Source organism: Meles meles, chromosome 4 (assembly GCF_922984935.1).
Source record: "Meles meles chromosome 4, mMelMel3.1 paternal haplotype, whole genome shotgun sequence".
NCBI lineage: Eukaryota > Metazoa > Chordata > Mammalia > Carnivora > Mustelidae > Meles > Meles meles.
Window position 1 is genome coordinate 87,750,720 of NC_060069.1, and position 26,910 is coordinate 87,777,629.

Consider the following 26,910-nt stretch of genomic DNA (forward strand, 5'->3'; position numbering starts at 1 on the left):
GGAAGATTCACTAGTTGACTCACTGCCTTATTTATCCACCAAATTACGAGGCAGGAATAAAAAAAAACAAAAACAAAACAACACTGGGTACATATTACAATTGTCTCTAAATTACTAAGAGCCATTCATTCTGACCCAGTAATGGGGATTTGTCTCAGCTTGCATACATCTCTTAAAATAAGTGTTCTAATTTTAACTTGATAGAATCTCAAAAGAGACATCCAGATCACAAGACATAGTTTGAACCTGAGCCAGCAATAATACTGCTTATGTTAGCCGTTAAAATAATCCCTGTGACCTGATGCTACCAAAAGATCAGATAGAATTTTCATGACTAGTTCAGCAGCTGGTAACGTGTGGATGAGACTACAGCAGTGTTCAGAATGGAAACGGAACCACCCCGTGACTGTGCGTACAGGAGCCATTTTACGTCTCACTGAGCAATTTATTTGGGATGTTCAATGAGGAGCCAAGAAGAAGAAACACAGCACGACTTGTGAGACCTTTCTCTGGGAAATGCGGCAGCAGGGGTCAATCGGCCTCCACCAACCTCCATGACTCATGTTCTCTGGCACAAGGCCGCTCACTCCTGCACCGCCTCCTCAGCCTCGCTCTCCTGCACAATCCCTTCCCTACTACCTCTCAGCCCCCTTTCCCCCTCACCCTCAAATTCCTCCTCTTACCCAGCTACTCATGGTCTACACCAAGCGTCATGAGCACAGTGCCCAAGGGGTGGGCTGGCCACGCAGAGGAGGAGTGGATCTGCTGGGCGTCAGGACGGTGGCGCACAAGCGAGCACATGTCGCATCACCAAAAGACAGCTGCCACCTAGCAGCAAAGAACTGTGGCCATCAGGGATCCCCCCTGACTTTTCCCTGCCTTTCAAGCTAAATAACCCTCCCACTCATGCCCTGGACATCAGAACAACAACAATATTCAGGCGTGGACTTTAACCACCTAGACGAGGACCTAGTTGACTACTGCCCCTGCCAGGGTGGCCTGTCCTCACCCAGGAGGCCAAGGACACCCCACGACTCCAGGCCACCATGGAGACTTTCCTAGGGACACCCTGTCAATCTCCGTCCTTCCTGGCTGGGTGCCTGCTGAACCATTCACTCAACCAAAAAACATGCCCATCTGCCACCTTCTGTGTCTACATAGTTTGCCTTCCTTCACATTCCAAGACCAAGCTGTCCTGGCTCTTACCCGACACCCACCTCTCCACCTGCGCTCCAGGACACATGTCCTTTCAGCGACTCCAGGACCGGACTTCAGAGGCCCTCTTCAGTGTTCTGCATGGTTAGAGCGCCCTCTCTCACTCTTCTTGAGCATTCCCATCAACAGACCACTATACTTTCACTTCTCCCACCTTCGAAAAACCACCTCTGCTACCCTCTCTGGATCCCATATCCCAATCTAGCCACCAGCCCATTTTTCCGCTCCCTCTCAAAGAAAATGTTTCAGAAGAGTTTTCTACAATTCTCCACTCTTGGACGCACTTCAATCAGGCTTGTTCCCACCATTCCACCACACATGCTCTTGTCAAGGTCACCCAGTGACTTCCACATTCCAAGTCAGGGCCAGTTCTCAACAACGTGGTCTGATACAGATGGGTCCCTCCCTCCCGCCCGGAACATTCTCTCTGGCTGGCTTGTGCAGCACCTCACCTTCCTGGGCCTCCTCTTGCCTCACTGTTCTTGGTCTCAGGGCCCTGCTCCTCCACGTTTTCCTGTTTTAGGGCTCAGTCTTCAGGACTCTCCTATCACAGTCGCTCTCTGGGTGACATCAGCCTGTCTCATGGCTATGAACAGCACATCTATGCTGACAGTCCCAAAGGTCGGTCTCACCTAGACCTCTCTCCTCAACTCCCCACTCCTGCATCTACTCACCTACTCCCCATCTTCCCAAGGATGCATCCCACGCCCCTCAAATGTAATGCATCCCAAACTGGATACATTCAATCCATCTCTGGTCAAACCCTGTCCCCACACACCTGCTTGGCCCCATCTTTCCAACTACTTAAGGCCCCAAACCTTTTAACATGTTTAACAGTCACTGGACATCTTTCTCCAAATACCTTTTTTCAAAAGAATTTGAAAATCTAGGTTTCGTGTGAAATTCCCTGATTTTTATGCACTAGTTAGAAAAAGAAGAAAACTTTGGAAGGAAGACAGAACGTATCTGGGACAAAGAAAGAGAGAGTGTGGCCCAGCAGTCTGAGACCTGAAGACGGCAGGTCTCCCACTCAATCCACACGCCTTTCCCCTTCCATGAGCTCCATCTCCCCCGAGGACATTTCTCACCCGGACCTCTGCCCAGAGATACCACTCCTCATGCCTTTTTGGCCCACTGCCAGGGCAGCCTCTAATGGCTGGGCTCCATCTGATGGGGAAGCTCTCCCCTTGGTGACAGAAGTGAAGTAGGGGAGTGGAGCAGGCAGCAGTAAGAAGAGAGGACACCTCGCCTGATAAACAAGAGAGGAGGCTGGAAGCACCAAATGGCCATGCTGGACACTGGGGGACCTGGGGCCCACAAAGAAGGAACAAGACAGCCGGGCAACCACTGCTGGGTTCTCCTCTCACACGCACATCATGACGGACCATGCCACGTGACATCCGGACAACTCTCCGCAGGCAGGAAGTCGCAGGCTGATTAAACTAGAGCACCCTCATCCGGCTGTGAGCCCCTGCGTGCTGCGGCCCGCCAACCAACCACACAGGTGAGTGGACAAACAGACGGCTGACGCAATAAGACAGATCCAAACTCTGAGGCCTCGCTGTTTTAAGTGAAGACGTTAAGAGTGTGAAAGTAAGGAACACAGAAACTCTATGGCTTCAGTGACAACAGTCACTGTGGGGAGCTGGACCTAAGGGTGTCTCAGGGGTCAAGGAAGAAAAATCAATCAAATCAGAAATACATGAACACAGAATTCTGGACGCCAAAGGTTCATTTCATTTTTGGAAAATACTGATTTTAAAGAGGTTTGATGAGGTCTTAATGAATAAGCCCCATTCCTGAGAAAGAACAGTGGATACAAATATCCTCAGAAGAATTTAAAGCAGTAAGCAAATGGAGAGAAATCTTTAAGGTTTCTAGACACACTTTCTGAGACTAGACCAGGACCAGGCTGAACTCAAGATCATATCTGAACTCAAGTAAAAAGATAAAGTTAAAATATTTTGAAATTATTTGGTAAGACAAGCTCTGATGTCAATCAATAGGGCTAATTAATTTGGCAATTTAAAGCAGTACCAGAGAACTCTTTCTCTTTTCTTTGGGTCCATTTAAATGGCACAAAAGGCCATAAACAGGTTTTAGTCAGTAGACAGAATAGAAAACTAAAATAGAGCTAAATGACTGATTTTTAAAAAGGCTGATGAGATTTTGCCTAGCGCTATGCACAAGCCAGATTCTAACCTACATGAATAGGCCCTCCAGATGAAGAAAACCAAAAAGAAACTCGTATTGACTAAAAGACTACTATTTCCTAAACATTATGGTAGGCACTTTCAAAATATTTCATTAAGAGGGGCACCTGGGTCGCTCAGTGGGTTAAGCCTCTGCCTTCAGCTCAGGTCATGATCCCAGGGTCCTGGGATCGAGTCCTGCATCAGGCTCTCTGCTCAGCAGAGTCAGCTTCCCCCCCCCCCCTCTCTGCCTGCCTCTCTGCCTCCTTCTGATCTCTGTCTGTCAAATAAATATTAAAAAAAATATTTCATTAAGAAATGCATTTATGAACTTGTTTCTCAATTCATATATTACAAATTACCTTAAAAGTTACTAAATCAAGCATTTCAGCTCTCAAATTATGCTGTGTTAAAGACTATCTCCTATTACAGAAAACAGCACTAATTTTGTTTTTCAGAAACTATGTTTGAGAATTCATTCACAGTGGTAAAACTAGTGTTTCCTTTAGTGTTTCCTTCCCTATATCCAATGGTATGTAGATAAAGGTACGAGAAATGTTGCCTTCATCGCTCAATTCATTTGCCAAATAAGGTTCATATTAGGACATCCTTTAGCAAAAACTTCACATAAAACTACAAGGCTACACTGTCCTAAGTGCAGCATGTGTTTGAAGATACCCACGGTTCTAAGATTCCGGGGCAGCTAAATACTGCCTTGGTGACCTCATCATGGCACATGGTTGCCTGGAGGTGGTAAGACAAATTTTCACTTGCTCCACCAAGCCCAAGTCGCTCTGAAGCACTCCACAGTCTCTCATTCTATCTGACACCATCTACGTGCCGTCCTAGGGGAGGCCAGCACTCCACAGGGCCACCAAGTCCCGGAGACCCCTGAGGTGACTCTGAGCCCAGCAACAGGGCATCCCACTCACGACAAGCTCCCAGAGGTTCACAGGGCGATCCGTGGGGGAGCTATGGCAGCCGGAGTGTTCACGATCATCCGCTTCAGCTTAAAAGATTGGGCCACAAGCTGACATTCACTTGGAACAAAAAAGGGATAGAACTATCTTTTGCACCATTCCCAATGGTATGAAAACTGTCTCTGGAGGTGGATCTCCACAGGGAAAAAAAAGCGTTTTCCAGCAAAGGAAGGGGAAAAAGGAGTTCTCTGATGGGGTTTCAACATTCCCAAATAGGCAGCAATGGGGTGAGAGAAGCAGCACCCTGAGAAGTCGTACCACAGAAGCGCAGAGCAGACAGCCCCAAGGGTGGGCTGCACCGAGGCACGGAGCTTCTGTGGGGTCATGGGGCCAGCTGAGGGCAGCTCATGGAGGGAGCTGCTCCCAGCCTCCCCAGCCCGTCATATACTTTGCATTATGGCAGTAAACCAAGGAGATTTCCAAAATTAGCACTGATTTGTTGAGCCGGGGAAGAAGAACCATCCTAACCATTTTGGTCATTTAGACCTCAAACTGTTTTTTCTGGTAAATTCATTCAGAGGATATAAAAACTGAGTTCCTGAGAGAGGGGACCTGGTTGTAGCAAGTAAGTCTATCCCCCCCCCCCCATGATAAACCTTCACTCTGCTCTGCCTGCTTCTTGTTCTTGTCAAAACAAAATAAAAGCAAGCAGTGTCTGTGCAAACCAGGCAACTGAAAGGTGCAGTGTGTTCAATTTTGGTGCTGGGGTGAAAATCAGATGGAGTCCAAATGAACCGCAGCGGAGATAGTTGCTAGGCACCAGGGGCCACCTTACATGAAAGAAAAACAAATCTCTGAACACTAGGGTTAACTCTGTTTGGGAACTGAGACCAACTGGAAGGAGATGAGAGTCATGTCTCCCCAACGTTTTCCCCCAGGACATATGCTCACTAGGCAGCATTAAGTGGAATGGTGGGTAGAACTGCTCACACTACTAATGATTCTTTCCTCTTCACCCTCTCGTCTTTTTGCTTGCTCAACGGAGTCTAGTCAATTACATTAACCAACCGCCCTATTATCACAAATTCAGCTCTAGGGGATGGAGCTATCATGGTCTGTGGGAGCACTGTTCAAAAGCTGCAGCATGAGTTATGAGGCAATAAGAATGAAAAGAATCAGGCCCACATTTCCAGGCCAAGACAGGCTGGTACTTGACAAGGCCAAGGACGGAGGGACCAAAAAAAAAAAAAAAGTTTTTCCAAATCCACCCCTTGATAGTGAATCCTGTTCTATTTGTGTTACTCGGATGACAGTTGGTGTATTTGATAGTTTGCCTGCTTCATTCTAGAGAGGGAAGACAATCAAGAGGCTGTAATATGTCAGAGACATATGCCAAGAGAACAGTTAGGGAGGAAAGAACACAAGATACTTATAATCCTTATCTGGGGGAACGCTGACAGAGTTTGACCAGAAAAGAACAGAAAAGGAAACACTTCTGCCACAAGAAGCCAGACGCGCTCATTATTGTGGTGGGAGACGAAAAGAGGGGACTCTGGATAACGAAATATGAGGAGAGAAAGGCCCTTTGTTTTCTGCTGGCTCAGGAAAGCCGGTGCGGGACAGAGAGTGCACAGCCGAGCCCAACTCAAAGAGTTTTGCTGCTCATGGCTGTGTCTCAGGATCAACCTGACAGCTTGGCCCCCACTCAAGAAACCTGAATCATCATCTTCATGCAACACAAATGAGTCAGAGGCTAAAGAACAGGGCCCGGGCCCTGTTCCGTGAGACCAGCCCCGCAACTAGGCTGTATTAACTGCTCAGTTAGAACCACACTGGCGGGGGGTGGAGGGGACACAAACAATACTGCCAAAACCAAGATGTCCACTGAGAGCTTTATGCCTATCTGAGCTCGCACTGTCCTCACGACAACTCTGTGAGGTAGGTCTGATTTTCCTTGTCATTTTGCATACGGATAAACTGAGGCACAGGGCTAAACCACTGAGTAGATTAAGTGGCAGAGTGAGAACACACGCTGCCTTTCTGGCTTCACAGATTATGCCTACTGCTAGACCACATCGCCACCTAAAAGGACTAATCATGTGACTGTTTACTGAGTGCCCTCTTCTACCCACCTCATAGGATTACCTCCCTTAATGATCACGATTAATTTTGGAGGACACTGAGGCAGAGAAGTTCGGTAACAAGTCTAACTCCTCCTGAGCTAGAAGTTCAGGAACCAGTCACGAACCAGGAAAAAGCTGCTCCAGAATGTGAACGAGGGAGCTTCGCTCCACAGCCCTGCCCTGCACCAGGACCGCACACTGTGGCCGGCATCTTGCTTCATCTCCACAGTCACCACAGAGAAAGTTGTTAACATCCTCATTTTAGAGGTACAGGAACTGAAGTTTAGTAGCCACTATGAAGCTGGGTTTCTGCCCACTATGGATTCATGACCATGACAGAGGGACAACTGAACAGAGGGTGTGGCACCCCAGGAACAAATGGGAACCTTTTCCTATAGTGTGGTTAAGTGCCCTTTGGGTTACTCCAAATCAAGTAACTGGTAACATCTAGGCCTTTTCCCACCATGGCCATGTTTCTTATATGAGAAAGACTTCCCTCCAAATTCCCACCTGTTACTGTCCTCAGAATGACAATGAGGGACCCCCCAAACCCACTCCCCTGCCCTGACCACCCCCAACAGCAGTTAAACCATTTGCACTTACGCTTTAAATGCTGGGAGGTAGGAGTATATAGAAACGCTGCTTAGGTTATAAATAAATGGCAGGTGTTTTCTGATATCTGTTGTTGCCCAGCCGTTAAAAAATGTGTTCAGTAAACCCTGGTCCCCACCTGAAAGAAAAAGAAATGAATTACTGTCATAAACTTCAGAGACAGGTCAATAATTTTATAGGAACACATAGCTGGATCGTTAAAAATAGGTATGGGTTCCATGTTTAAAGTAAGAAACTCTGTGTTAAACCAACCAAAGCCATTTTCCCAAGTTAACTCATGAATTCAGCAAGTATTTACTGAGCAGCTGCTATGTGCCGGACACTGAGCCAAGCACTGGAGAGTCAACAGGGAACAGAGAAATGGCCATCGTCTTCATGAGGGGCAGGGCAGGAGGAGGGAGGATACACCGGTACCAGCAAACGAGAAGTCAATAAGCATCACCACAGAGGAGGAGGAGAGTGGCGAAGTGCTGGGTGCTATGAGGCATGTGGAAGTGGCTCAAAAACACGTGACGTGTCAGGAAGGCGTCCATGAGGAGGCCAACAAATACAGGGGGAGAAGAGGAGGAGGGCAGATGGTGTTTCAGGCAGAACAAACAGCATGTACCGAAGATGTGAGGTGGGCAGGAACATGAAGCTGTGGAAAGACCCGGAAGCTGGCCTGTGTGCCTGGACTGCAGCAGGAGAAAGGGTGAGTCTCAGAGATGTAGGAAGGGACCAGATCACACAGGGCTCAGACTACATGGACTTTATCCTCAGTTAAGGATTTTAGACTTTAAGAGGCTATGGGGGCAGGGGTGGGGGTGGTAAAAAGCAAAACAGAGCAAAATGGGTTAATGGAATGGTCTTCCAGAGCCCCAGCTGTTGGCTCACTGACAGAGGCCCAGAAAGACACATCATCCTGGTACATTCTTCTACCACTGACCAAGCCTCTGGACAGGTCCAGGTCAGTCATTACTGGGACCAAGGTCAGCCAAGACCACATAACAGTGTCTGCTTAGCCCCTGGGGGTCCCTGATCTTTATGCCTTCCTTGCAAAGTGACAACCATGGCCATTCATTCAAAAGAAACAAAAGTGTCTAACCTAAATCATAAACACACAAGTAACCAAACAGGTCAATGTGCCACCTCAAAACATATTCTGCCCCATAACCCATGTCCTTTCTGGTTTAGGCTCATGAGATTTTGGAAAACATGCACATACAGCATAACAGCAGCTTGGGTGGTGGTGGTGTGGGGGGGGGGTGTAAGCGCAATGTACGGCAGATGGCAGGCAGGGAGAATCCTGCTCTTCCCAAGTACAAGGCTGCCATACTGAGTGATTACCTCCCTCTTTAGTCTGCTTTGCCCCAGGACCCAGTTTTCTTCTTAAATATACAACAGGGCTGACTCTCATTATTATTTGGTTTTCACTGGTTTTGAAAGAGACTTTAAAAATCTGGAGATTATACTTAATATTTGGAACTAAGTAGTAAGATCAAAACATTCGGTCTGAAGTCTAAGTGTACCTTATTCGTCCTCTGTATATCTCACCCTTTCTTACTACCCTCTGTCAACCATATGGATCAAAGGCATTTACTGAACAAATGTCTGTGGAGCAATGTCTCTGTACTGGGTGCTCAGATGGGTCCTCGTTCTTCCAGGGACAAACAGCTCAACAGAGAAATTGAGATTTTACCCTCATGAATTCTGAAGGATGATGAAGATGGTGGCAAGATGTCCTTCACCAGTTACATGAACAAAAACCGAGTTTAGCTACACTGACAACATTCTGAAACACAAAATATTAAATATTAAAGCCAAAACGCCATACCATTCATCAGTGGCTTACTTTGGATTCTACAAAGACACCCCAGATGTGGGCATAAACACTGGTGTTTGAGGTACAGAGGCCTGAAGTCTTACTAATTTCCTTTTGCATGTAATCATCAAAATAAAGGTTGAGGAAATGTTTGTAGCAGCTTTATTCATAACACAAAACTGGAAACAGTCCAAATATCAACAGGTGTAGGAATGTGGACTCTCCATACAATGAAGCATTACTCAACAATATAAAGGAAAGAACTACGCATACCCACAGCAACTTGGAGGGATCTCAAGAGAATTATGCTGCATGAAAAAAAACGAGTTCTACTGTGCCAGCTATAGAACATCCTTTACACTATGAAATTATAAACAAAGAACAGATTTGTGGTTGTCAGGGATCAGAGATGGGGAGAGAGTGGAGGAGAAGCGCCAAGGCTCCAAGAGTAGCATGAGGGATCCCAGTGACGGAACTGTTTTGTCTCGACTGTGGTTGTGGTTACACTGAACTACACACGTAATAAAACTGCACAAAAAACTCGTACACATACACAATAACACAAAACACCAAACTCTTAAAACTACTGAAATCTGAATAAAGCTTACGGATCGTATCAATGTCAATTTCCTTTTTGTGGAATTGAGATGTTACCATGGGGAAACTGGGGAAGGATACATGGGAAATTTATATATTGTTTCTTACAACTGCATGTGTACCTACTACTCTCTGAAAACAGTTTTTTTTGTAAGTCTGAGGATGAATGTGCTTAAATTACAAAATATGATGAACTGTTAGCCATTAGATTCTAAATTCTGTAAGGACAGAGACTACGGCTTTTTGCTTTTTACTGTAATTTTACCACATAGCAGAATGCCTCACACATACACTACCTATTTGTGGGATGAATGCAAGAAACTTGAAGATGTTCTGTAGTAGCAGAGAAGGTGAAAAAACTTGACTATTTCACCCGAGAGAAATGGTTAGTACATTATGCTACATACACTGGTGGAAGTATTATTCAGCCCCTAAAACTAAGGGCTATAATGACCATCAGTCCACCAAGAAATATAAAGATACACAGTGACAGACATCATTATTGTAACTAAGAACATAAACGTTCAGACTGGAAGAAAACAAATGAAACATCATTGTATAAGGGGACTGGTGTTACAGATATGCTCTCCCTGACTTTTCCTTAGTAAAGTCGTATTTTTGTTATTTTAAAGTAGTAGATGAGGGACAAGAACAAGATTGTGCCAAGATCTTTTGTAAATATTCTTTACCTGTTAATTTATCTTCATTATAAAATATACTGTAAAAAAGTATATGCGTAGTTTATAAAACATTAATTATAAACTCTATCAAATACCCAATTTAAGAACTCAAATGTTACCAGTGCTATTTAAACTCTGTGTGGGCTACCTAATCCCATCCCACTGCCCATCCCCCAGAACTACTAATGGTAAGTATTGTTTAATGGTCATGATTTCTTGGTTTTACCACATGCATATGTATCCCCAGACAACATCGGTAGTTTCACTGGTTTCTGAACTTTGAAAAATCAGGCATCATGCTATATATATTTTTCTACTTTTTTTTTAGTGCCACATTAGAAGACCTTTTTAAAATTAAGTATTTCCACTGAAAAGGACTACTGACTACATGTAGGACAATGAAGAAATCTAATTCCGTGAAGGTCAGAATAGTAGTTGTAAAGCAGAACTTCCCAATCGGACAGGATGATCCTGGGAAACAGAAGTCAGCCCTGTTGATCCCTCAAAGCCCCTGGCCAGCTGCCCCTGGCCATAGAAGGCTGTTTCCGTTTACCCTCAGGTACCTTACAAACCTCATCGGTCCCTCAGCCGTGTGCCACAGCAGGGCTGAGCAGCACCGGTGGGACAGGAAACCAGCAAGAGGTGGAACACGTAGGGAAGACCTGTGAGTCAGTCATATGCATTCAACTGGCAAATCCTTTCGCAGTCAACAAGGACCTTGCCTCTAGAGGGGACAGCACAGAGCATACAACTTCCATGGCCTCCGACCTAATTATGTGACTACAGAGGGTTGAATTCCAGTCCAAAATTGTGGATTAAAAATAGAATTAGGGGCACCTGGGTGGCTCAGTGGGTTAAGCCTCTGCCTTCGGCTCAGGTCGTGATCCCAGGGTCCTGGGGTCGTGATCCCAGGGTCCTGGGATCGAGCCCCACATCGGGCTCTCTGCTCGGCGGGGAGCCTGCTTCCTCCTCTCTCTCTGCCTACCTGTGATCTCTCTCTCTGTCAAATAAATTAAAAAAAAAAAAAAGCTGCTCTTAAAAATAGAATTAAACATCACCTAAAAGTCTGTAGCTTTTTACATGATTTTTAAGTTTAGCATTTCAAAAATCTTTTTTCAAATGCACAATTCCACATTTCAAGGCAGGCAAATGTATTAACTGCATCAGAAAAATCTATGTAGCATCATCGATACTCTATTTTGAGAAATCCTTGAATTAGAGCACAATTCAAAGCAGAATGCAAATCTCAGCACGTCCACACTACAAAACATACAGGAATGCTACGAAGACTTCTGAATTTTCACTACAAAATCCCCAGGACTTTCTAGTCCAGTACGTTCAGTCAGACTTCTGGAGGCAGCTTTATTTATTCTGACATGTTAAGACACTTCTAATCTCAATCATCTCTGAACCGACAAACACGATTAGGAGACATCACCAGCAGTTATGATCCATAGGCCAGGGCGTGGCAACACAGGTGAGAGACAGAAGGAAATGGGACAAGTGACACATGGCATCTATTTTGCAAACAAAAGCAAATATCAGATTCTGCCTCATCCTTCCACCTGGCTGCCCAAGTACAGTAATAACCTCGCAACCACTCCGTATTTTCCAGGTCTTTTGAGCAGGGTCATGAACCCAGTAAGCATAGACACATTACAGCATTCATCAGAAGCTCAATCTTATAAGGCAGAAATGGAATTGAGTGCTGTCCTTCAAACGTGTGCATTTGTTTTTGTGCCCCTCCATAGTTTGTTGGCACTTGGCCTTCCTCCTCTGGATAGCAGGAAGAGTGGGTCAATTCTGGTTTAAACATGAACCCTAGCAGCTCAGCCACAGGAATGTTCCCTCTAAAATCATCCTAGGCAAAGCTGTCCAGGTTTCAGCACCATGGGCATCACCAGAGAGCTTGACAGACAGAAAGGCAGAATGTTAAGCCCCAACCCAGACCTACAAAATCAGAATCCACGTTTTAACCTCCAGGTGATTTCTTTGCATATTAGAATATGTGAAGCACTGGTTAGAGTCTTCTAGGGAATTACTTTTTTTTAATTGGAGAATGCAATTTGCAGTCATTTCTATAGAAAATGTCTGAAATAACATAAATTAGGTGTAGGCATTATGGCTAGGATGATTAGTAAGATAGGTTTCAGCTCTCAAATGGTTCTCAATCTAATGAAAGAGCAGAGGACCAAGTATCAAGCAAAGAATTTAAAGTAAAATATGCTTAATACTTTACAACGATACAGGCAAGCACTGAAATGAAAATGTGACTCGCTGTGTTAAAATTGACATCCACTATACACTGGTATCAGCACTTCTGCCTACAGCAAAAATGCCAAGAATTATAGTCTATGAATGGCCCAGATCTTGGGGATATTTCTATGAGGTTTACCAAGGATCATCGGATGAACCCCAGGTGGCTCATGGTCATCTAGGCACTTGGAGCTTGGGTCTCACTATTACTGCATATCACCACCATGCCTCTAGTCAGGCTCCCAGCTCAGTGGGGAGTCTGCTTCTCCCTCCTCTACCCTCCTGACCCCACAGTCGTGCACACCCCTCACATGTACTCCCTAATAAATAATTTTTTTAAGATTTTATTTGACACAGAGAGAGCTCACAAGTAGGCATAGAGGCAGGCGGGGGTGGGGGGAAGCAGACTCCCTGCCGAGCAGAGAGCCCGATGCGGGGCTCGATCCCAGGACCCCGAGATCATGACCTGAGCCGAAGGCAGAGGTTGAACCCACTGAGCCACTCAGGCACCTAAGAATCTCTTTTTTAAAAAGATTTTATTTAGGGGACACCTGGGTGGCTCAGTGGGTTCAACCTCTGCCTTCAGCTCAGGTTATGATCTCAGGGTCCTGGGATCGAGCCCCGCATCAGGCTCTCTGCTCGGCAGGGAGCCTGCTTCCCCACTTCTCTCTGCCTGCCTCTATGCCTACTTGTGAGCTCTGTGTCAAATAAATAAATAAAATCTTTAAAAAAATAAAAAATAAATAAAAAGAGATTCTTAATAATCAAGATGTTAATTAGATAGTGTATAAAAGCAAGGGAACATTTATTCTTGGCCTAAATTTCACTTTTTCAATTTAAGGCAGTTCTTCCTAGTCTAGATTCTCTTAGCACTCTGAATTTATCAGAATCACAATTATATTTTTAGTTGTGTAATTAGTTATTAAATTTCTGTAAGGTCTCATAAGCTTTATAGAGGCAAGGATAAAACTCTTAATTATTTACTAGTCTATTGCTGGTCATTAAACTTAGCATCTTGCCCAGATTAGTACCTAATATTATTTAAATGCTAAGTGGACGAAAGAAATGTAGAGAGTAGTATATCCAAGAATGCTTCCAGACTCAGAAAACAATGCAAGACCCTTAACTGTGCGGCTGATTTGGAAAGGCAAAGTACTTCTAGATATTGTGGTTCTGGGGAGAAGAGCAATCAGCTAGAGAGAGAGTAGACTTGAGCCTCCATTGCCTTATCTGTAGGATGAGGAATGTTATCAGCTATTTTCTACTCATGGGAATGAATTTTAAGTAATTTATCTGTAATAAGGCCATGTCCTAGAGATTTTCCTCCAACCTGTATCACTATCAGGATTCATTTTCATGAATGCTGCAGAATGGACTAAAGGGGAGGGAAGGGGGAAAACCACACACACGACCCAGCCAGAGTCAAGGAACACCGTCTGGTTCCGCCCAGGCTCTGCCACCAGCTAAGGAACCTGGCCAGGCTGCCATTCTGAATGTGACAACAGGGGCTCCTAGTACTAGTGTAGTGATACAGCAGGCCCTCCAGAACGATCTGCCACATGAACACATGAGTGAGCGAGGAGTGGTGGGAAAGCAGTGGAGGAGGAGGACCAGTTTAAGAGCCCGTACACATGTAATAGGTTAGTCTTTTCCCTTTTCTCCATTTCTCACTGGGTTCATGAGCTCTGCTGGTTCCAAGGTTAGAGACAAACAGATGGCTAAGTTAAAGAAATACTCATGGGTACAAGGAGGTAAAAATAGCTCTTGAGAAAAAACCTGGGTGCTCCTTTGTCTTGCTGTTACATGTTATAACTTCTAATTTTCATTTTACTTATTCGAGATACTTACTACTCAAGCTATCAGTGAAATGACATAAATGCAAGAGAGCAGTTTTCAAAGCAGCTGCTGAAGTACCCTCCAGGCCACCAGCAGCCTCATGCAGGGGCAGCTGGGGCAAACCCACCATGGGCGGCAGGCAAGGGAGAAGCCACCAAGTCAGCCAACCCAGGGAGGCACACTGGGATTTCTGAGCTGATATGGGTTGGACAAGACAAGTGGTATCGAGAAATACCTCTCACCCTCATTCCTTTTTGGGGCAGGTGCAGTTTGAAGCCTAAGTAGCTACAAAGATTAAAGGAGATAGCAGTGGGGTCAATTTTACACTTTATAAGAATTTACCACCAATCTTTTCTGTTAAAAGTTTAAAAAACTTATACTCTCCTGGTTTACTATATCTGCAAGCACAAAAAAAAAATCTTACAGTTTAAGGGTCTAAATGGCCACATAAAATATAGAACATGTAGGTATAAGGCCTCACAGCAGGTCTTGGATTCTACCTAAAGTAAAATCATACTTAATACTCAATCACCAATTTACTGTCTCCTCTTCTTTCTGAAAATTCAACTATTGACCAAAATTTCTTTACTCCAATAAATAGCTTAGTGTATTTAAGTTACAGTGTAAGTCCCCAGTTTAAAAACAACAACAACAACACTCCAGCAACACCTGGGTGGCTCAGTCAGTTAAGTGTCTGCCTTTGACTCAGGTCATGATCCCAGGTCCTGGGATTGAGGCCCCTGCAGGGCTCCCTGCTCCCTCCCTTTGCCTGCTGCTCCCCTTGCTTGTGCTCTCAGACAAATAAAATCTTAAAACAAACAAAAAAACCTCCAAATTGGAAAATATTAATTCCTCTTTTTGCCCTAGGTTTTTGAAACTAACACATACAGATAAAATTTAACATACAGCAATTCTCAAGCACTACACTCTTCAACTGTACAAGCACCCGTAATTTAGGATATTTTGGAGTAGCAGGGGAAAAGAAAGTAAACCTCAACTTGCACTCAGATGAATTTCCTCAAGGGCCAAGTGCATCATCCTTGCTGTACATGAGTATGTGGAGACAAAACCAATGATCAGTATCTGATACGACCTCTCTTCCTTTCACTGCTAACAAACCCCGAATTAACCTGATCTTGTCACATTCTATAAAATGTTCGTGTGCAGACATTTCACAACAGCTATTGTTCAACATCCAGGAAACATGTAACTTCAGTTATGAAATAAGTGCCAAGACAGTTTGCAAATACAAACAACAGTATAGGAACTTAGACACTTTACAGAAAATTAGAATTCAGCCATGAATGAGGTGCACAGTCTCTAGCTCTCAATTCTCGTACTCCATATATTTGGAAGGAAAGGAGAAGTCAAGGTATCTAGCAGGACTGGCCATGGTACGGTTATTCTCTTGGCCAGAGGCATGGGGAAGGGTAGTCATTAGAGGGCTGATGATTAGAGGCATTCCAGCCACATTCCTCTGCAGCAGAAGGGCTGTAAACGCAGCTGCAAACACTCAGCCACAAGCAGCCTGCCTGGCTTGTCAGTGGACACCCGGCCCCATAGTTTTTGTTGAACGTATGCAAGAGATTAAGCAGGACTTGCGAGATATTCAGACTGAGCTACAATCATCTACAAATGGGTTTCCTTTAATACCGATCTAAAAATACTGGAACCTAAGCCCCCTGTTCAGTAAAACTGGGTGATGAAGGGGGATGGCGAATATTTGCAGATATTTGAAAATGTGAAACACCTGAAAATGTTCCTATCTCAGTGCTTGTGACAGGACATCTAAACAAAACTGTGCACTGCTGAAAACTCAAAGTAAAGCAAGGTTACTACTGCCATTAGAAAAAAAGATGTAGGGGCACCTGGGTGGCTCAGACGGTTAAGCATCTGCCTTCTGCTCAGGTCATGATCTCCAGGTCTCAGGATCGAACCCCACAGTGGGCTCCCAGCTCAGTAGGGAGTCTGCTTCTCCCTCTGCCTCTGCCTCTGCCTCTGCCTCTCCCCCGGCTTGTGCTCTGTCTTTGTCTCTCTCTCAAATGAATTTAAAAAAAAAATCTTTAAAAAGAAAAAAAAAATGTAGCTCATGACGAAATGTTAAGTGTCAGTCCAGTAAGTCTTTATGTCACACAGGTATTAATTCAATAGGATAGTAAACTCCTCCAGAGTGAAACAGGCTCTCTCAGTATGTTGTGAGCTTTTTCTGGTAAGCAAAGTTTATCAACGGGGGGCCTGGGTGGCTCAGTGGGTTAAAGCCTCTGCCTTCCGCTCAGGTCATGATCCTAAGGGTCCTGGGATTGAGCCCCACATTGGGCTCTGCTCAGTGGGGAACCTGCTTCCTCCTCTCTCTGCCTGCCTCTCTGCCTACTTGTGATTTCTGTCAAATAAATAAAATCTTTAAAAAAAAAAAAAAGTAAAGTTTATCAACACAAAGGGAAAACTACATGTAAGAGTTGCTAATCTATTCTTCTGTTGAATTTAAACAACATATTGAGAATAAGTTTGATCTGCATAATTGAAATTTTCAACTCCTTCAATTAAGCATTTCTATTAACCAAGAAAATTCAATCCTTCACCACCAACAAGCCAGTTAAATGGAGCACCTTATAGAAAGACCAGCTCCTGGAAACCCTGCTGCTGAATAATGAAATGTGCTACCAGGCACAGAGAGAATCGCTCAGTGGTTTCAGATTCTGGCCCGAAAAAGCAGAAAGTGCTTTCTAGTTGGGCACTTTCCACACATCCTGGCTTCTTAACAATGAATTCATCAACTCCTTCAGTCCCTCTTTATTCTCAAACAAGACTGATCCAGAGGGGTCTCTACCAGTTAATTAGTTTTATATTCTAAAATTACAACCTGGGTAATTTGCCATGGCATACTACTGTTTAGTATCCAGACTCTTAACAACAAAATCAAGTACTCTTCTAGATTAGAAACTGGATTGACTCTCTTTATGCTATTACAGTCATTTGGATTTCAGGTTGCTGGGTCTATTTTTGAATGAATTATTTACGGGAGTGGACCATTTACGCTGAGTTTCTGGCAGATTACACTACTTCCTTCAAATTTGATCGGAGGCGGTGAAGAAAGCTCTATTTTGACGGGAAGGTTAAGACAAACTGTGGACTTCTGCTAAAAATACTTTCACCTTCCTTTTATGCAAAGGTCATGGTTTTAGTATAAGCAGTAGAAATAAAGAGTAAGTGTTTTGAACTCAGGTACTAATACATCTTTCATTTCTTCTATGGACCTAAAAAAAAAATAAGTCAGTGAAGTAAAGTTGCATTTGGTCCTGACCACAGTGAACACTCAACACACTGTTTCCTATTTAAGGGTGCTTAAAGTTAAGACTGTACTTCGTATCAGGTGTCGTCATTCATTACGGCATATACACTCCTGCTCATTGTTTTAGAGCATATAAGGTCTTGGCACAGAGCAAAGTTTCTCAGCCTTGGCCCTATTGACAACTGGGGCCTGGTAATCCTTGACTGTGCAGATTGTCCGCATTCACTGTAGGACTTTCAGCAGCAACCCAAGCCTCTACTTATTAGGGGCCAGTGGCTCCCTTTGGTTGTGACAATCAGATAGGTCTGTCCCCTAGGAAGCCAAATCAACCCCACAATGAGAGCTCCTGGCATACAGTTTAAACAGTTTAAACTAGCCAAATAGTCACATGAGATGGAGACTTGAATTTTCTTATTCGTTTTCAATGACATTTCTATAGTTGTATATCCCAAATCCTTTGTTAAGTGACCAAACAATTTATTTCCTGTGAACAGCAACAACAAAAATCCAATTTGTTTTATGCATAGCTGAAAATGTTTTAACTTCAGCAATTTGACAAACTTTTAATCTTTTAGTTTAAAATGTTTAAATTTGAGATTAAGTCTTTTAACTTTATAACTAGTTAATGGAAATGAATCTTCCTATCTTTACTGAGGGCCAAACCTTTTGTCAAGTGAGGGAAGCTATTTCTGCTACTTTCAAAAGATCCACTCCCTGCAATCTCAGATCTGCTCTTGGGGGGACAGGGGTGGTGAGAGAGAAAGAATCTCCTGGTGCCCAGAATCTGCTTCAGAGCTCAGGGGTCTTTGCTACAATGTCAAGTATCTGATAGTAAGTCCCTTCTTAGAGCAGATCCTTCTTCTCTAATGTAACTGGCTTTCTTCTTTATTCAAAAGATACATTAACATTAACTTTAGAAAATGCTGCTTTTGCACATTAACTGTTAGTTCTGTCTTGGGATAGTTTGTTGTTTAAAAAAAAAAAAAAAAAAGATTATTTATTATTTCAGAGACTGGTCTGAAATGGAAACATACCTAATTCATTTGCTCAAATTTCTCCAAAGGCTGTGGGGCCCTAAATCCACGAATAGTCAGAATCTTTCTATATATACATGTAGCTACAGATATGATTCTATGTTATGGAAAATGGATACTGACTTTGCCAATGTTTGGCCTTGCAAATGCCACTCGTATGTGCAGTCTTATAGGGAATGAGAATTTGGAGAGAGAGATTAATCACTTAATTTTCTGTCTTTTTTTCCAATGCTTCCCAAGAGAATGAGAGCCAAGTTATCAGGTTTATTCCTCTAATTTCTATGGAAACAATGACTGGTCCCCCTGTTAGCTCTTTTAGTTAAGTTTACTTAGATTTAAAGAGAGTGGTTAAAGTTCTTGATTTAATAGTCTTTTGAATTCTTGAACAATCATGGTTCATTTATCACTCTAAGACAGAAGGAAGCCGGTTAAAGTCAGGTATATAAAAATGCCTCCTAGCTCAATCTTATGCACTTAAAGAAAAATGCATATGCACACACAGACACACAACAGTCTTTCCATCAAGAGCACAAACGAAAATGTTTGCTCCATCTCATGCACTGCTGTCTTCCAGGCACAAGGAATGAAAGCAACTAGATCCCGGAGAAGAGCAGCCTCTAGAAGTTACTAACATTTCATCGAATATAAAGATAACAGATACCTACCATCAAAACTGCCTTGCTCAGAAGCAAGGTGCAAGAGCTGATTGTATGTTTCAACTGAAGGCTGATAAACAAAGACTCCAGAGTTGAAGCAGTCAGGCCACCCTGGGTCTGGTGCCGCCGACAATTCTTCTCGCTCAAAAAGATCATCGATATTTGCTAGGACCTAATTTGAAGGGGGGGTGGGTGGGAGGGAAAGCATTACAGAAATGTTCTGCCCCAGCATACTCTTAAGTTCTCCCTAAGTTATCCAACACAAAAGATGCAATCTACTGCTGATCTTAACCATGCAGATGACAGCTGTCAGGTAGCCTGGGCTTACTCTCCTCCATCACCTGATGCTTTCAATGAGTGGTTTTATCTGAACTTCACCAGCAAGTCTTGAGAGCATTCCTCAAATGCCTGACTGGTCTGTTACTATATACATCTTGCCAGTCACCAAAGCCACACTCACCAGAGTATCTGCATCCATGAACACACATTTTGAATACTGTGTAAGCGACCAGCAATGGAGTTTCGTTAACGTGACACCCAACTCAGGCCTCTTCATCAAGGTTAGATGTGCAGAATCACCACTGTCCAAGACATCTACAGTGATGACTTCATCGAAGACTGTCTCTAAAACTTTTCTGCCAAAATCAAATCCAGAAAACAGCGCTTAGTGTCTTTTCAGATAAGTAACAAGTAACCCATCTAATGTAAAACTGTATTCTTATTAGTCTACCCCATCAATTACTAGAGCAATCTGTTACTTTGATATAGTACAATCTCTTAAATAGGTGGTCTTAATTTACTTCAGGCCAAATTGTGTCAATTTGCATGGGCAGCTAACTTCACTAATAAAAATTGCTTTGGTGAGGATAAAGTACTTGCCTTAAACATTAGAGCAGCATTTTTCTATTGTTTATTGTATACCAGGCAAATTATAGAAACCACCTCTCAGAATTTGACTCCCTTTCAAAAGAGCACATCTTTACAACAACCTATGTATTTAACAATGATATTTCATTAGTTACTTCTGCCAATTACTGCATGTTTTACAAATAATGCTAAGTGCCTATAATACCTGCAATAAAGCCTATAAATAACCATTTTTTGCTGAAGCAGTTGACAGTGAGTCATGTGTCCCAAAGGACGTTAAAGGACTTGGTTATTCGGCGGCCAGTTATTAGAATCAAATATAACCAACACTTACAGTATGCTTAGCACTTCTGGCATAATGAGAGACTCAGTTTGGTTTGTGAGGTGCAACACTTCTCCAGGCCCAAAATTAACTCAAGATTTATTTTAGAAAGCAATCTTGAGGTGGGTTAAGTGGGGGTATACTTAGAACACTAAGCTCAGAGCAGGGGAACACATACTATAAAGCCCCATCATCACAGCACATTTATAACAACATGAGACATGCAGAACAAAACTGGTATTATATTCTCTATCTCCACGCTGTAGAAAAAGATGTTCCAATCCACACAGTAAACATCAGCTTTTTTAAAATAAATGGTCAGTGGAGCCATTTACCACAGTAGAGGAGGAATGGGAGACTACATGTGTCTTCTTGTATACACCCTCACTAAACAGATTACAAATTAAGATGTACACATTAGGAAACAGTCTTTTTTGCATTTTCCTAAATTACCCTTTATGAATAAGGTTATTAGTGTGAGAAGTATCTACCAATATACAGCAGCCTTTTCAGAGGTCCTTGGCATGTGCTTACATTTCTTGTAAAAAAAAAAGTCACATAAAGGGTATTTTCAATTTCTAAGAGGGATAGGAAAACAAAAATAAACACCTACAGAGCTGCTAGTGTGCCCAGTTATTTCCGTAGTATTAGGACCTAGGTAGTTCAATCAAATATTTCAAAGTTTAATACCAACAAATCAAAGTGAACTAACCCAATCAACCAGCAGTTTGTGCCCCCCCCCCCCATTTCCATCCCCACCCCACCCCCTCAGGGTGCTTTCTTCGCACAATCCCTAGTTCAGAAAGTCCTGGAAAATATTCTAGTCTATTAAATGATAAACACAGTTCTTTAGATTACAAATGCCAACTGAGAGTGGGGAAAACTGCTACTTACTTTCAGTCACCTGAGGTTTCCCTGGTTAGAAACAGGAAACAAAGTAGCCCCTCTGCATTTGGGAAAGAAATGCAAGTGAAGTGTGATGACATAAAAGGAATGCCTGGACTAAAACATTCACTCAGGTCATCCTAGAGGCCTTGCTTACAGGAGGGCCCTTCTCACAGCTGGAACCAGTAAGAGCATGGGTCAGAACCACACCTTCCAGAAGAGAGCTCAGTTGGAATAGTTCCCAGAAGCTAGGAAGAGGTTTCAGATCCAGAAATCCACCACTCAGCAATTCTGATCCTTCTCCACCTAGTGCTCAACCCCTGTAAATGGTATGGCCTCAATGCCCAGAAATGGGATAAAAACTTCAGAGCTCCACCGACAGACAGGCAGGAAGGTCCTCACCTCATGGAGTCGGAGACCTGAGGAGTGGCAAGCACGGCCAGCTTCCTGGCGGTCCTGTGCTGCTTCAGAGATGAGCCCAGGACTAAGGCTCCTTTGGCGTAGGCATCGTTTGTGGTCAATGTCACAAAGGCCTGATCTTAATACAAAGAGAAAGGAAAAAAAAAAAAACCACTCATTATTAATAATATCCTACCTGGAAAAAGCTACCCCAGGACCCTTTTCGACCACTAACTTGGCAAAATCAGCTCTTCTGAGATCAACTTTCTCTACTAATAAAGAAGCAGCTTCTTTGGAAGTGAGGAAAGAACCCAAGTGCCCACTTTAAGAATGATTCAAGACCATTCTTTAGCAGAAACATCTTTGGCAATCTCCAACAGGCTGATTAGCTTTAAAAAATTAAACCCAATTTAGAGTCTGAACACAAAATTCTCAGACTAAATAGTAGCTTAACACCAGAAAGTAAACCTCAGGAAATTAACAGGTGCTAACGACATCAAGAAGCACATTTTCTGTTTCCTACAAGTACTTTCAGCCAAGCACAAATGCAACTAATGACCTCAACTGACAGCACCTGAAAGCAGAGGCCATATTCTTCATTCTGATGCTTAGGCTTCTGCCAAGCCTCAGGTTTTGTATATTGTTTCCTCAACCTGGAGCAAAGGCACCCACACCACCCACATCTCAAGTCACTCTGAGTGTCTGTTTAAATATCACCTTGATAGACAGGCCTTCCCTCTTTAGTGCTTCTATCTAAACAGCAGCCAATCCATGTTAACTGGCTTTAGGGACCACCTCCAAAGCACTAACAAACTTTTCTTTTTTTTCTTTAGGAGAACCAAGCAGCAACCCCTAACCTGTATCCTGGGTCCCCCCAACACACACACACACACACACACACACACACTCAATCGCAGTTGCCAGAAGGGAAGGCAAATACAGGGATTACCCCTTCCTCCAGTTCTCCGGTTCCCTGGAATGAATCTGAGAGCCACTCTATCTGAGGGGATTCTAGCAAGGCAGTGGGCATCCAAATGTACAGGATCCTTAGGATCAAACACTGGCAGGGGTCACTTGGGGGCACTGTTGCCCAACCTAGGAGTTGGGACATTTTGTCATGAAGTCACGCTCTGTCTCATTTTCCCTTTCCCTGTTTTCCAATGTGGAGGCTGGATGAAGGCAGAGTGAATTCCGCTGAGAAGCCAAAGAAAGTTGTAGGCTGTCAGGGGGCTACAGCAGGAGGCAGCGAGCCAGCCGCAATCAGAGAGCATCTTCACACCCCGCGGGAGACTCTTCCTTAACAGGATAGTAATTAAGCTGTAGAGAGACTGGTGTCCCCCACTCCTGAGGGGGCACCGGCTTCCCACCTAGTCATACTCTAGGAAAGCTCAGAACAGTAACCTGTCATTTGACGTGACTGTCAACCTCTGCCTTGACTTGTTCCTTCAACCCATGATGAGATGGCAACATTTCAAACAGTCTGCCCCAGAAGTATGTAATCTGGGGGATGAGGATGAATGTTTTAACTCAAAAGCGGTCCAGATTGGGGTAACCTGGATTCAAGTTTAATAAGGTAAAGAGGACTCAAGGGCTTCAGGAAGCAAGGATGTGGATGCTGTCCAAGATGAAGTAGGGACAGGACAGATGCTTAGGAACAGGCGCCGGAACACCTAGCAAACATTACACAGGAACAGGAGAGGCCAGTGACAGCTGGGTAGAGGAGAACACCTCCCGCTACATCTGCAGTCTTTCGGCACTTCAGCTGCTCTCGTAACCGCGCTATTAGCCTCAGCAACACCGGAAGGACCGACCAATTATCTCCGAGCTTCCCCTTCTCGGGGCAGAGTCTACCCCCGCAACAAGTGAGCCGGCGCACGCCCACCGCCCACGGCCCGCTCCCCTGGGGCGCCCGCCCAGCTCCAGCCGTCCGCAACCCGGCCCCAAAGGCCTAAAAATAGGCTCGGCGTGGCGGCCAGCGCCCCGGCGGCCGGGAGAGGGGCCGGGCCGGGCCGGGGCCGCCGCCGTCCGGGCCTCGAGGCCGGCCCTTCCAGGTGTTCCTGCTTGCGGGAGGCGGGGGCGGCCGCCGAGCGATCCCGCCGCGCCCCAGGGCGCGGGACAGGCGCCCCCAGGAACCGGCTCCCCACCCCCACCCGGCCCCGCCGCAGCTGCTCCGCCCGCCCTTCACGGTGAGAGCAGGAGGAAGGGCACGGAGACGGAAGCAGGAACGGGGGCTTCGGCCGGGCCCAGGCGCCGCCAGGCTGCCACCCCCCACGACAGCGTCCGGGGCTCCGCGCCGCAGCTCCGGCGCCGGGGGCCGCGGGGCAGCGGCTGACGCAGGAAGCGGCACGCCCGACTGCAGCCAGCCGGCAACTTTGCGGCGGTCCTCGTCCTGCCAGGAACTCCCCCGGGGCTGCGGGGCGGGGAGGCGGCCGGCGGCGGCGGCGCGGGGCGAGGAGCCGGAGTCCGGGGGGCGGGGGGCGGCGCGGCGCGTACCTGTCATGGTGCTGCCGGGGGGCGGGCGGCCGCGGCAGCCGCAGGTTGCTGGCTGGGAGAAGCCGGTGCCGGGAGGGAGCGCGGCCAGGCAGGAGGCGCGGCGGGAGCCGAGCGTGGGCCCGGAGCGCTCTTATAGCGGCCGTCACGTGGCCGCGCACGCTCCCGGCGCCCGCCGCATCCTCCCTGCCCAGCCGCGGGCGGAGGCGCCGACCCCCGCCCGCCCCCAGCCCCTCCACCCCCCGCGCTGGGCTCCCCGCCAGCTTCCGAGGGGCACCTGCCCGGGACCTCGCGCCTCCGCATCCGCCCCTCGACCGGGGATTTGGAACGGAACTTCGGGGCAGAGCGTGGCATCAGCAGGACAAACTCCCGAAGATGCCAAGGGTTAGAGAACTCTAAAAAATAAAAATCCCAGGTCACTCTACTGACAGTAATTCACTTGAAGTGTTTGAAATAAACAAAGTTTAAATTTCACTCTTCTCCTAGAATTACAAATCAGCTTCTGGAAACAGTTTTTGGTATTCTCACAACGGTCTTGTGGCTTTGACTGAAAAATGGAATGAATTCTCCACTGTATTGTTCAGATTCTTGGAGCCCTCTGCATCCATTAGATAAGGTTTTGTTTACTCCTTACAACATCCCCACGAAGTAGGTGGTAGCTTCATTTTACAGATGAAGAAACTGAGTTACGGAAAGGCCGAGGTACTTGTCTGTGGTCATTTCAAGGGGAGAAGGTAGGCAGTTTGGTTTACAGAACTGACCTTCCTACCGGTAAAGGCTATGACATCCCAGGTAGCGGGTGCCCTAAAAAAATTAGCAAATTATGGTAACTCTGGTTGAGTAATATAGTCGTTTAGGTTAATCTGTTTCACAAATCATAAAAAGGTGAATTTGTCATTTTGCTAGGAAGTTGAGAAATAGCTTTCTATTGTGATCACACCCTTCTCTTCTCCCCATCCCCTCCACCCAGCCCAAACATACCAGGAAAGGAATAGGTAGTACAATTCTCTGCCAACAACAGTTGCTCAGTAAATGCTGAAAGGAGGCCAAAAAGGAAACTGACAACATCAGTTCAAAAAGAAACAGATGCATAAGAATAAGTGTTTTATTGCAAAGGTGGTACTGATATTCTTTAACCAATTATCTTGGTTTTCTTGAGTGTAGGCCTGTACCACCTACATTAGAATTGCTTACGGCACTTGTTAAAATGTTAATTTTGGGTCCTAAGTCCAAACCTCCTGAATCAGAATCTTAAGGGTGGAATCTAAGAATCAGCATCTTAATTATCATTCTTCAGAAATCTCTCTTGATCCCTTCCCCATCTCCCATCATGGCATGGAGACCACTGATTCACTTGGAAAGACCTCCTGGTTACTTAGATTTTTAAACTTTATAAACTTGTAGGAAGTGGAAATGTGGGGGCAAAGGTACAATGGAGGGGTGTTCATGTATTCAAACCCTGTGGGTTCAGAAGAGTTGATGCTCTTTAAGGAATATGAAGGCTGTGCGTAAATTGTACCCATCTGGGTGAGGGAAAACAGTGGTGCTCCAGGTCTAAATTGCTTCTTTCTATACTGATATAGAAAATATGAAATAGTGAAATGTACATCTTTCACTCAGGAACCCTCCTGCACTTGATGATTCTTTACCACCTGCTGCTTGACAGCGGAGTGTCCAGGCTGGGCTTTCACAAAGCGTGATGCTGGATCCAAAAGGGCAAAGCCAGCAGGAAGATCTGGGGACAACTAGAACAGGAGGGAAAATTTCCTTAGGAACAAGCTCCTCTCCGCTCCATCATCCAGGATGTTTAAGTAAGAGTGGTCATCACAGCCTTCTTTCCTGTGTTTTATGCACATTTACAGTAAGAGAACGTTTATAGCTTTCACCACCTTAATCAAATAGGTACATTTTGAGGTTGCTACAGTGTCTCAATTGAGATTACTAATAGTGACACACCGCCAAGTTTTCCTGAGGCTGTTTTTTTTAAAGACTTTTTGTTTTTTGGGTTTTTTTTTATAAAGATTTTATTTATTTAACACACAGAGAGAGAGATCACAAGTAGGCAGAGAGGCAGGCAGAGAGAGAGAGGGGGAAGCAGGCTCCCCGCTGAGCAGAGAGCCCGATGTGGGACTCGATCCCAGGACCCTGAAATCATGACCTGAGCCAAAGGCAGAGGCTTAACCCACTGAGCCACCCAGGCGCCCCTCTTGAGGCTGTTTTACATTGAGTTTCAGTTAGGTATGAGAGCAAGGCGTCTCAAACTTAAACGGACACACAGATTTTCTGGGGATCTTGTTAAAATGCAGATTCTGACTCAATAGTTTGGAGTGGCTCTCCCCAGTGATGTCCAGGTTGTGGACCAATTTTGCATAGCAAGGTGACTGAACGTTCTGGATTGAACATGCTAGAAGGATTTAGACGTAGAGGAAAGACAGACAATGTTGTAGTGGGACAGATGTCTGAGAATTTGATTTATTAACTTTTTTCCAGTGAAATTTGTGTAGCAGAATTTCTAAATCCTTAAAGAAATATTTAAATAAGTTCAAAAAGAAAACCTACATGGGTAATACCAACTTAGTATTATCATGACTATTAACCATTTAAATCCATGCTGAATGTGTATATTTAGCAAGGTTGGTCCAAATTTCACTTTTAGTTGGCTTTGGAATGCATTATGTAATTTTTTGGCAGGATGCTTAACCTTCCTAATTATGTTTTGTTTAAGATAATGCTGAA

General features: G+C 44.8%; 1 protein-coding gene across 4 annotated transcripts in view; it reads right to left on the reverse strand.

The window, feature by feature from the left end:
• The window catches only part of GYG1 (glycogenin 1), a 33,785-nt gene extending 9,463 nt beyond the window's left edge, over nt 1-24,322 (reverse strand). Inside the window, exons 1-5 of one of the 4 annotated variants that reach the window (XM_046003875.1) lie at nt 24,178-24,322; nt 21,688-21,823; nt 19,672-19,846; nt 19,221-19,383; nt 7,054-7,180 (exon numbers count right to left, since the gene is read on the reverse strand). In XM_046003875.1, the coding sequence (XP_045859831.1) occupies nt 7,054-7,180; nt 19,221-19,383; nt 19,672-19,846; nt 21,688-21,823; nt 24,178-24,184 (608 nt within the window). In that variant the 5' untranslated portion in view covers nt 24,185-24,322. Of the gene's footprint in view, nt 1-7,053; nt 7,181-19,220; nt 19,384-19,671; nt 19,847-21,687; nt 21,824-22,633; nt 22,811-24,177 lie in introns of those variants that run through there. The other 3 variants (XM_046003877.1, XM_046003876.1, XM_046003878.1) reach the window with 3 other exon arrangements.
• Between the last annotated feature and the right edge of the window lie 2,588 nt (nt 24,323-26,910).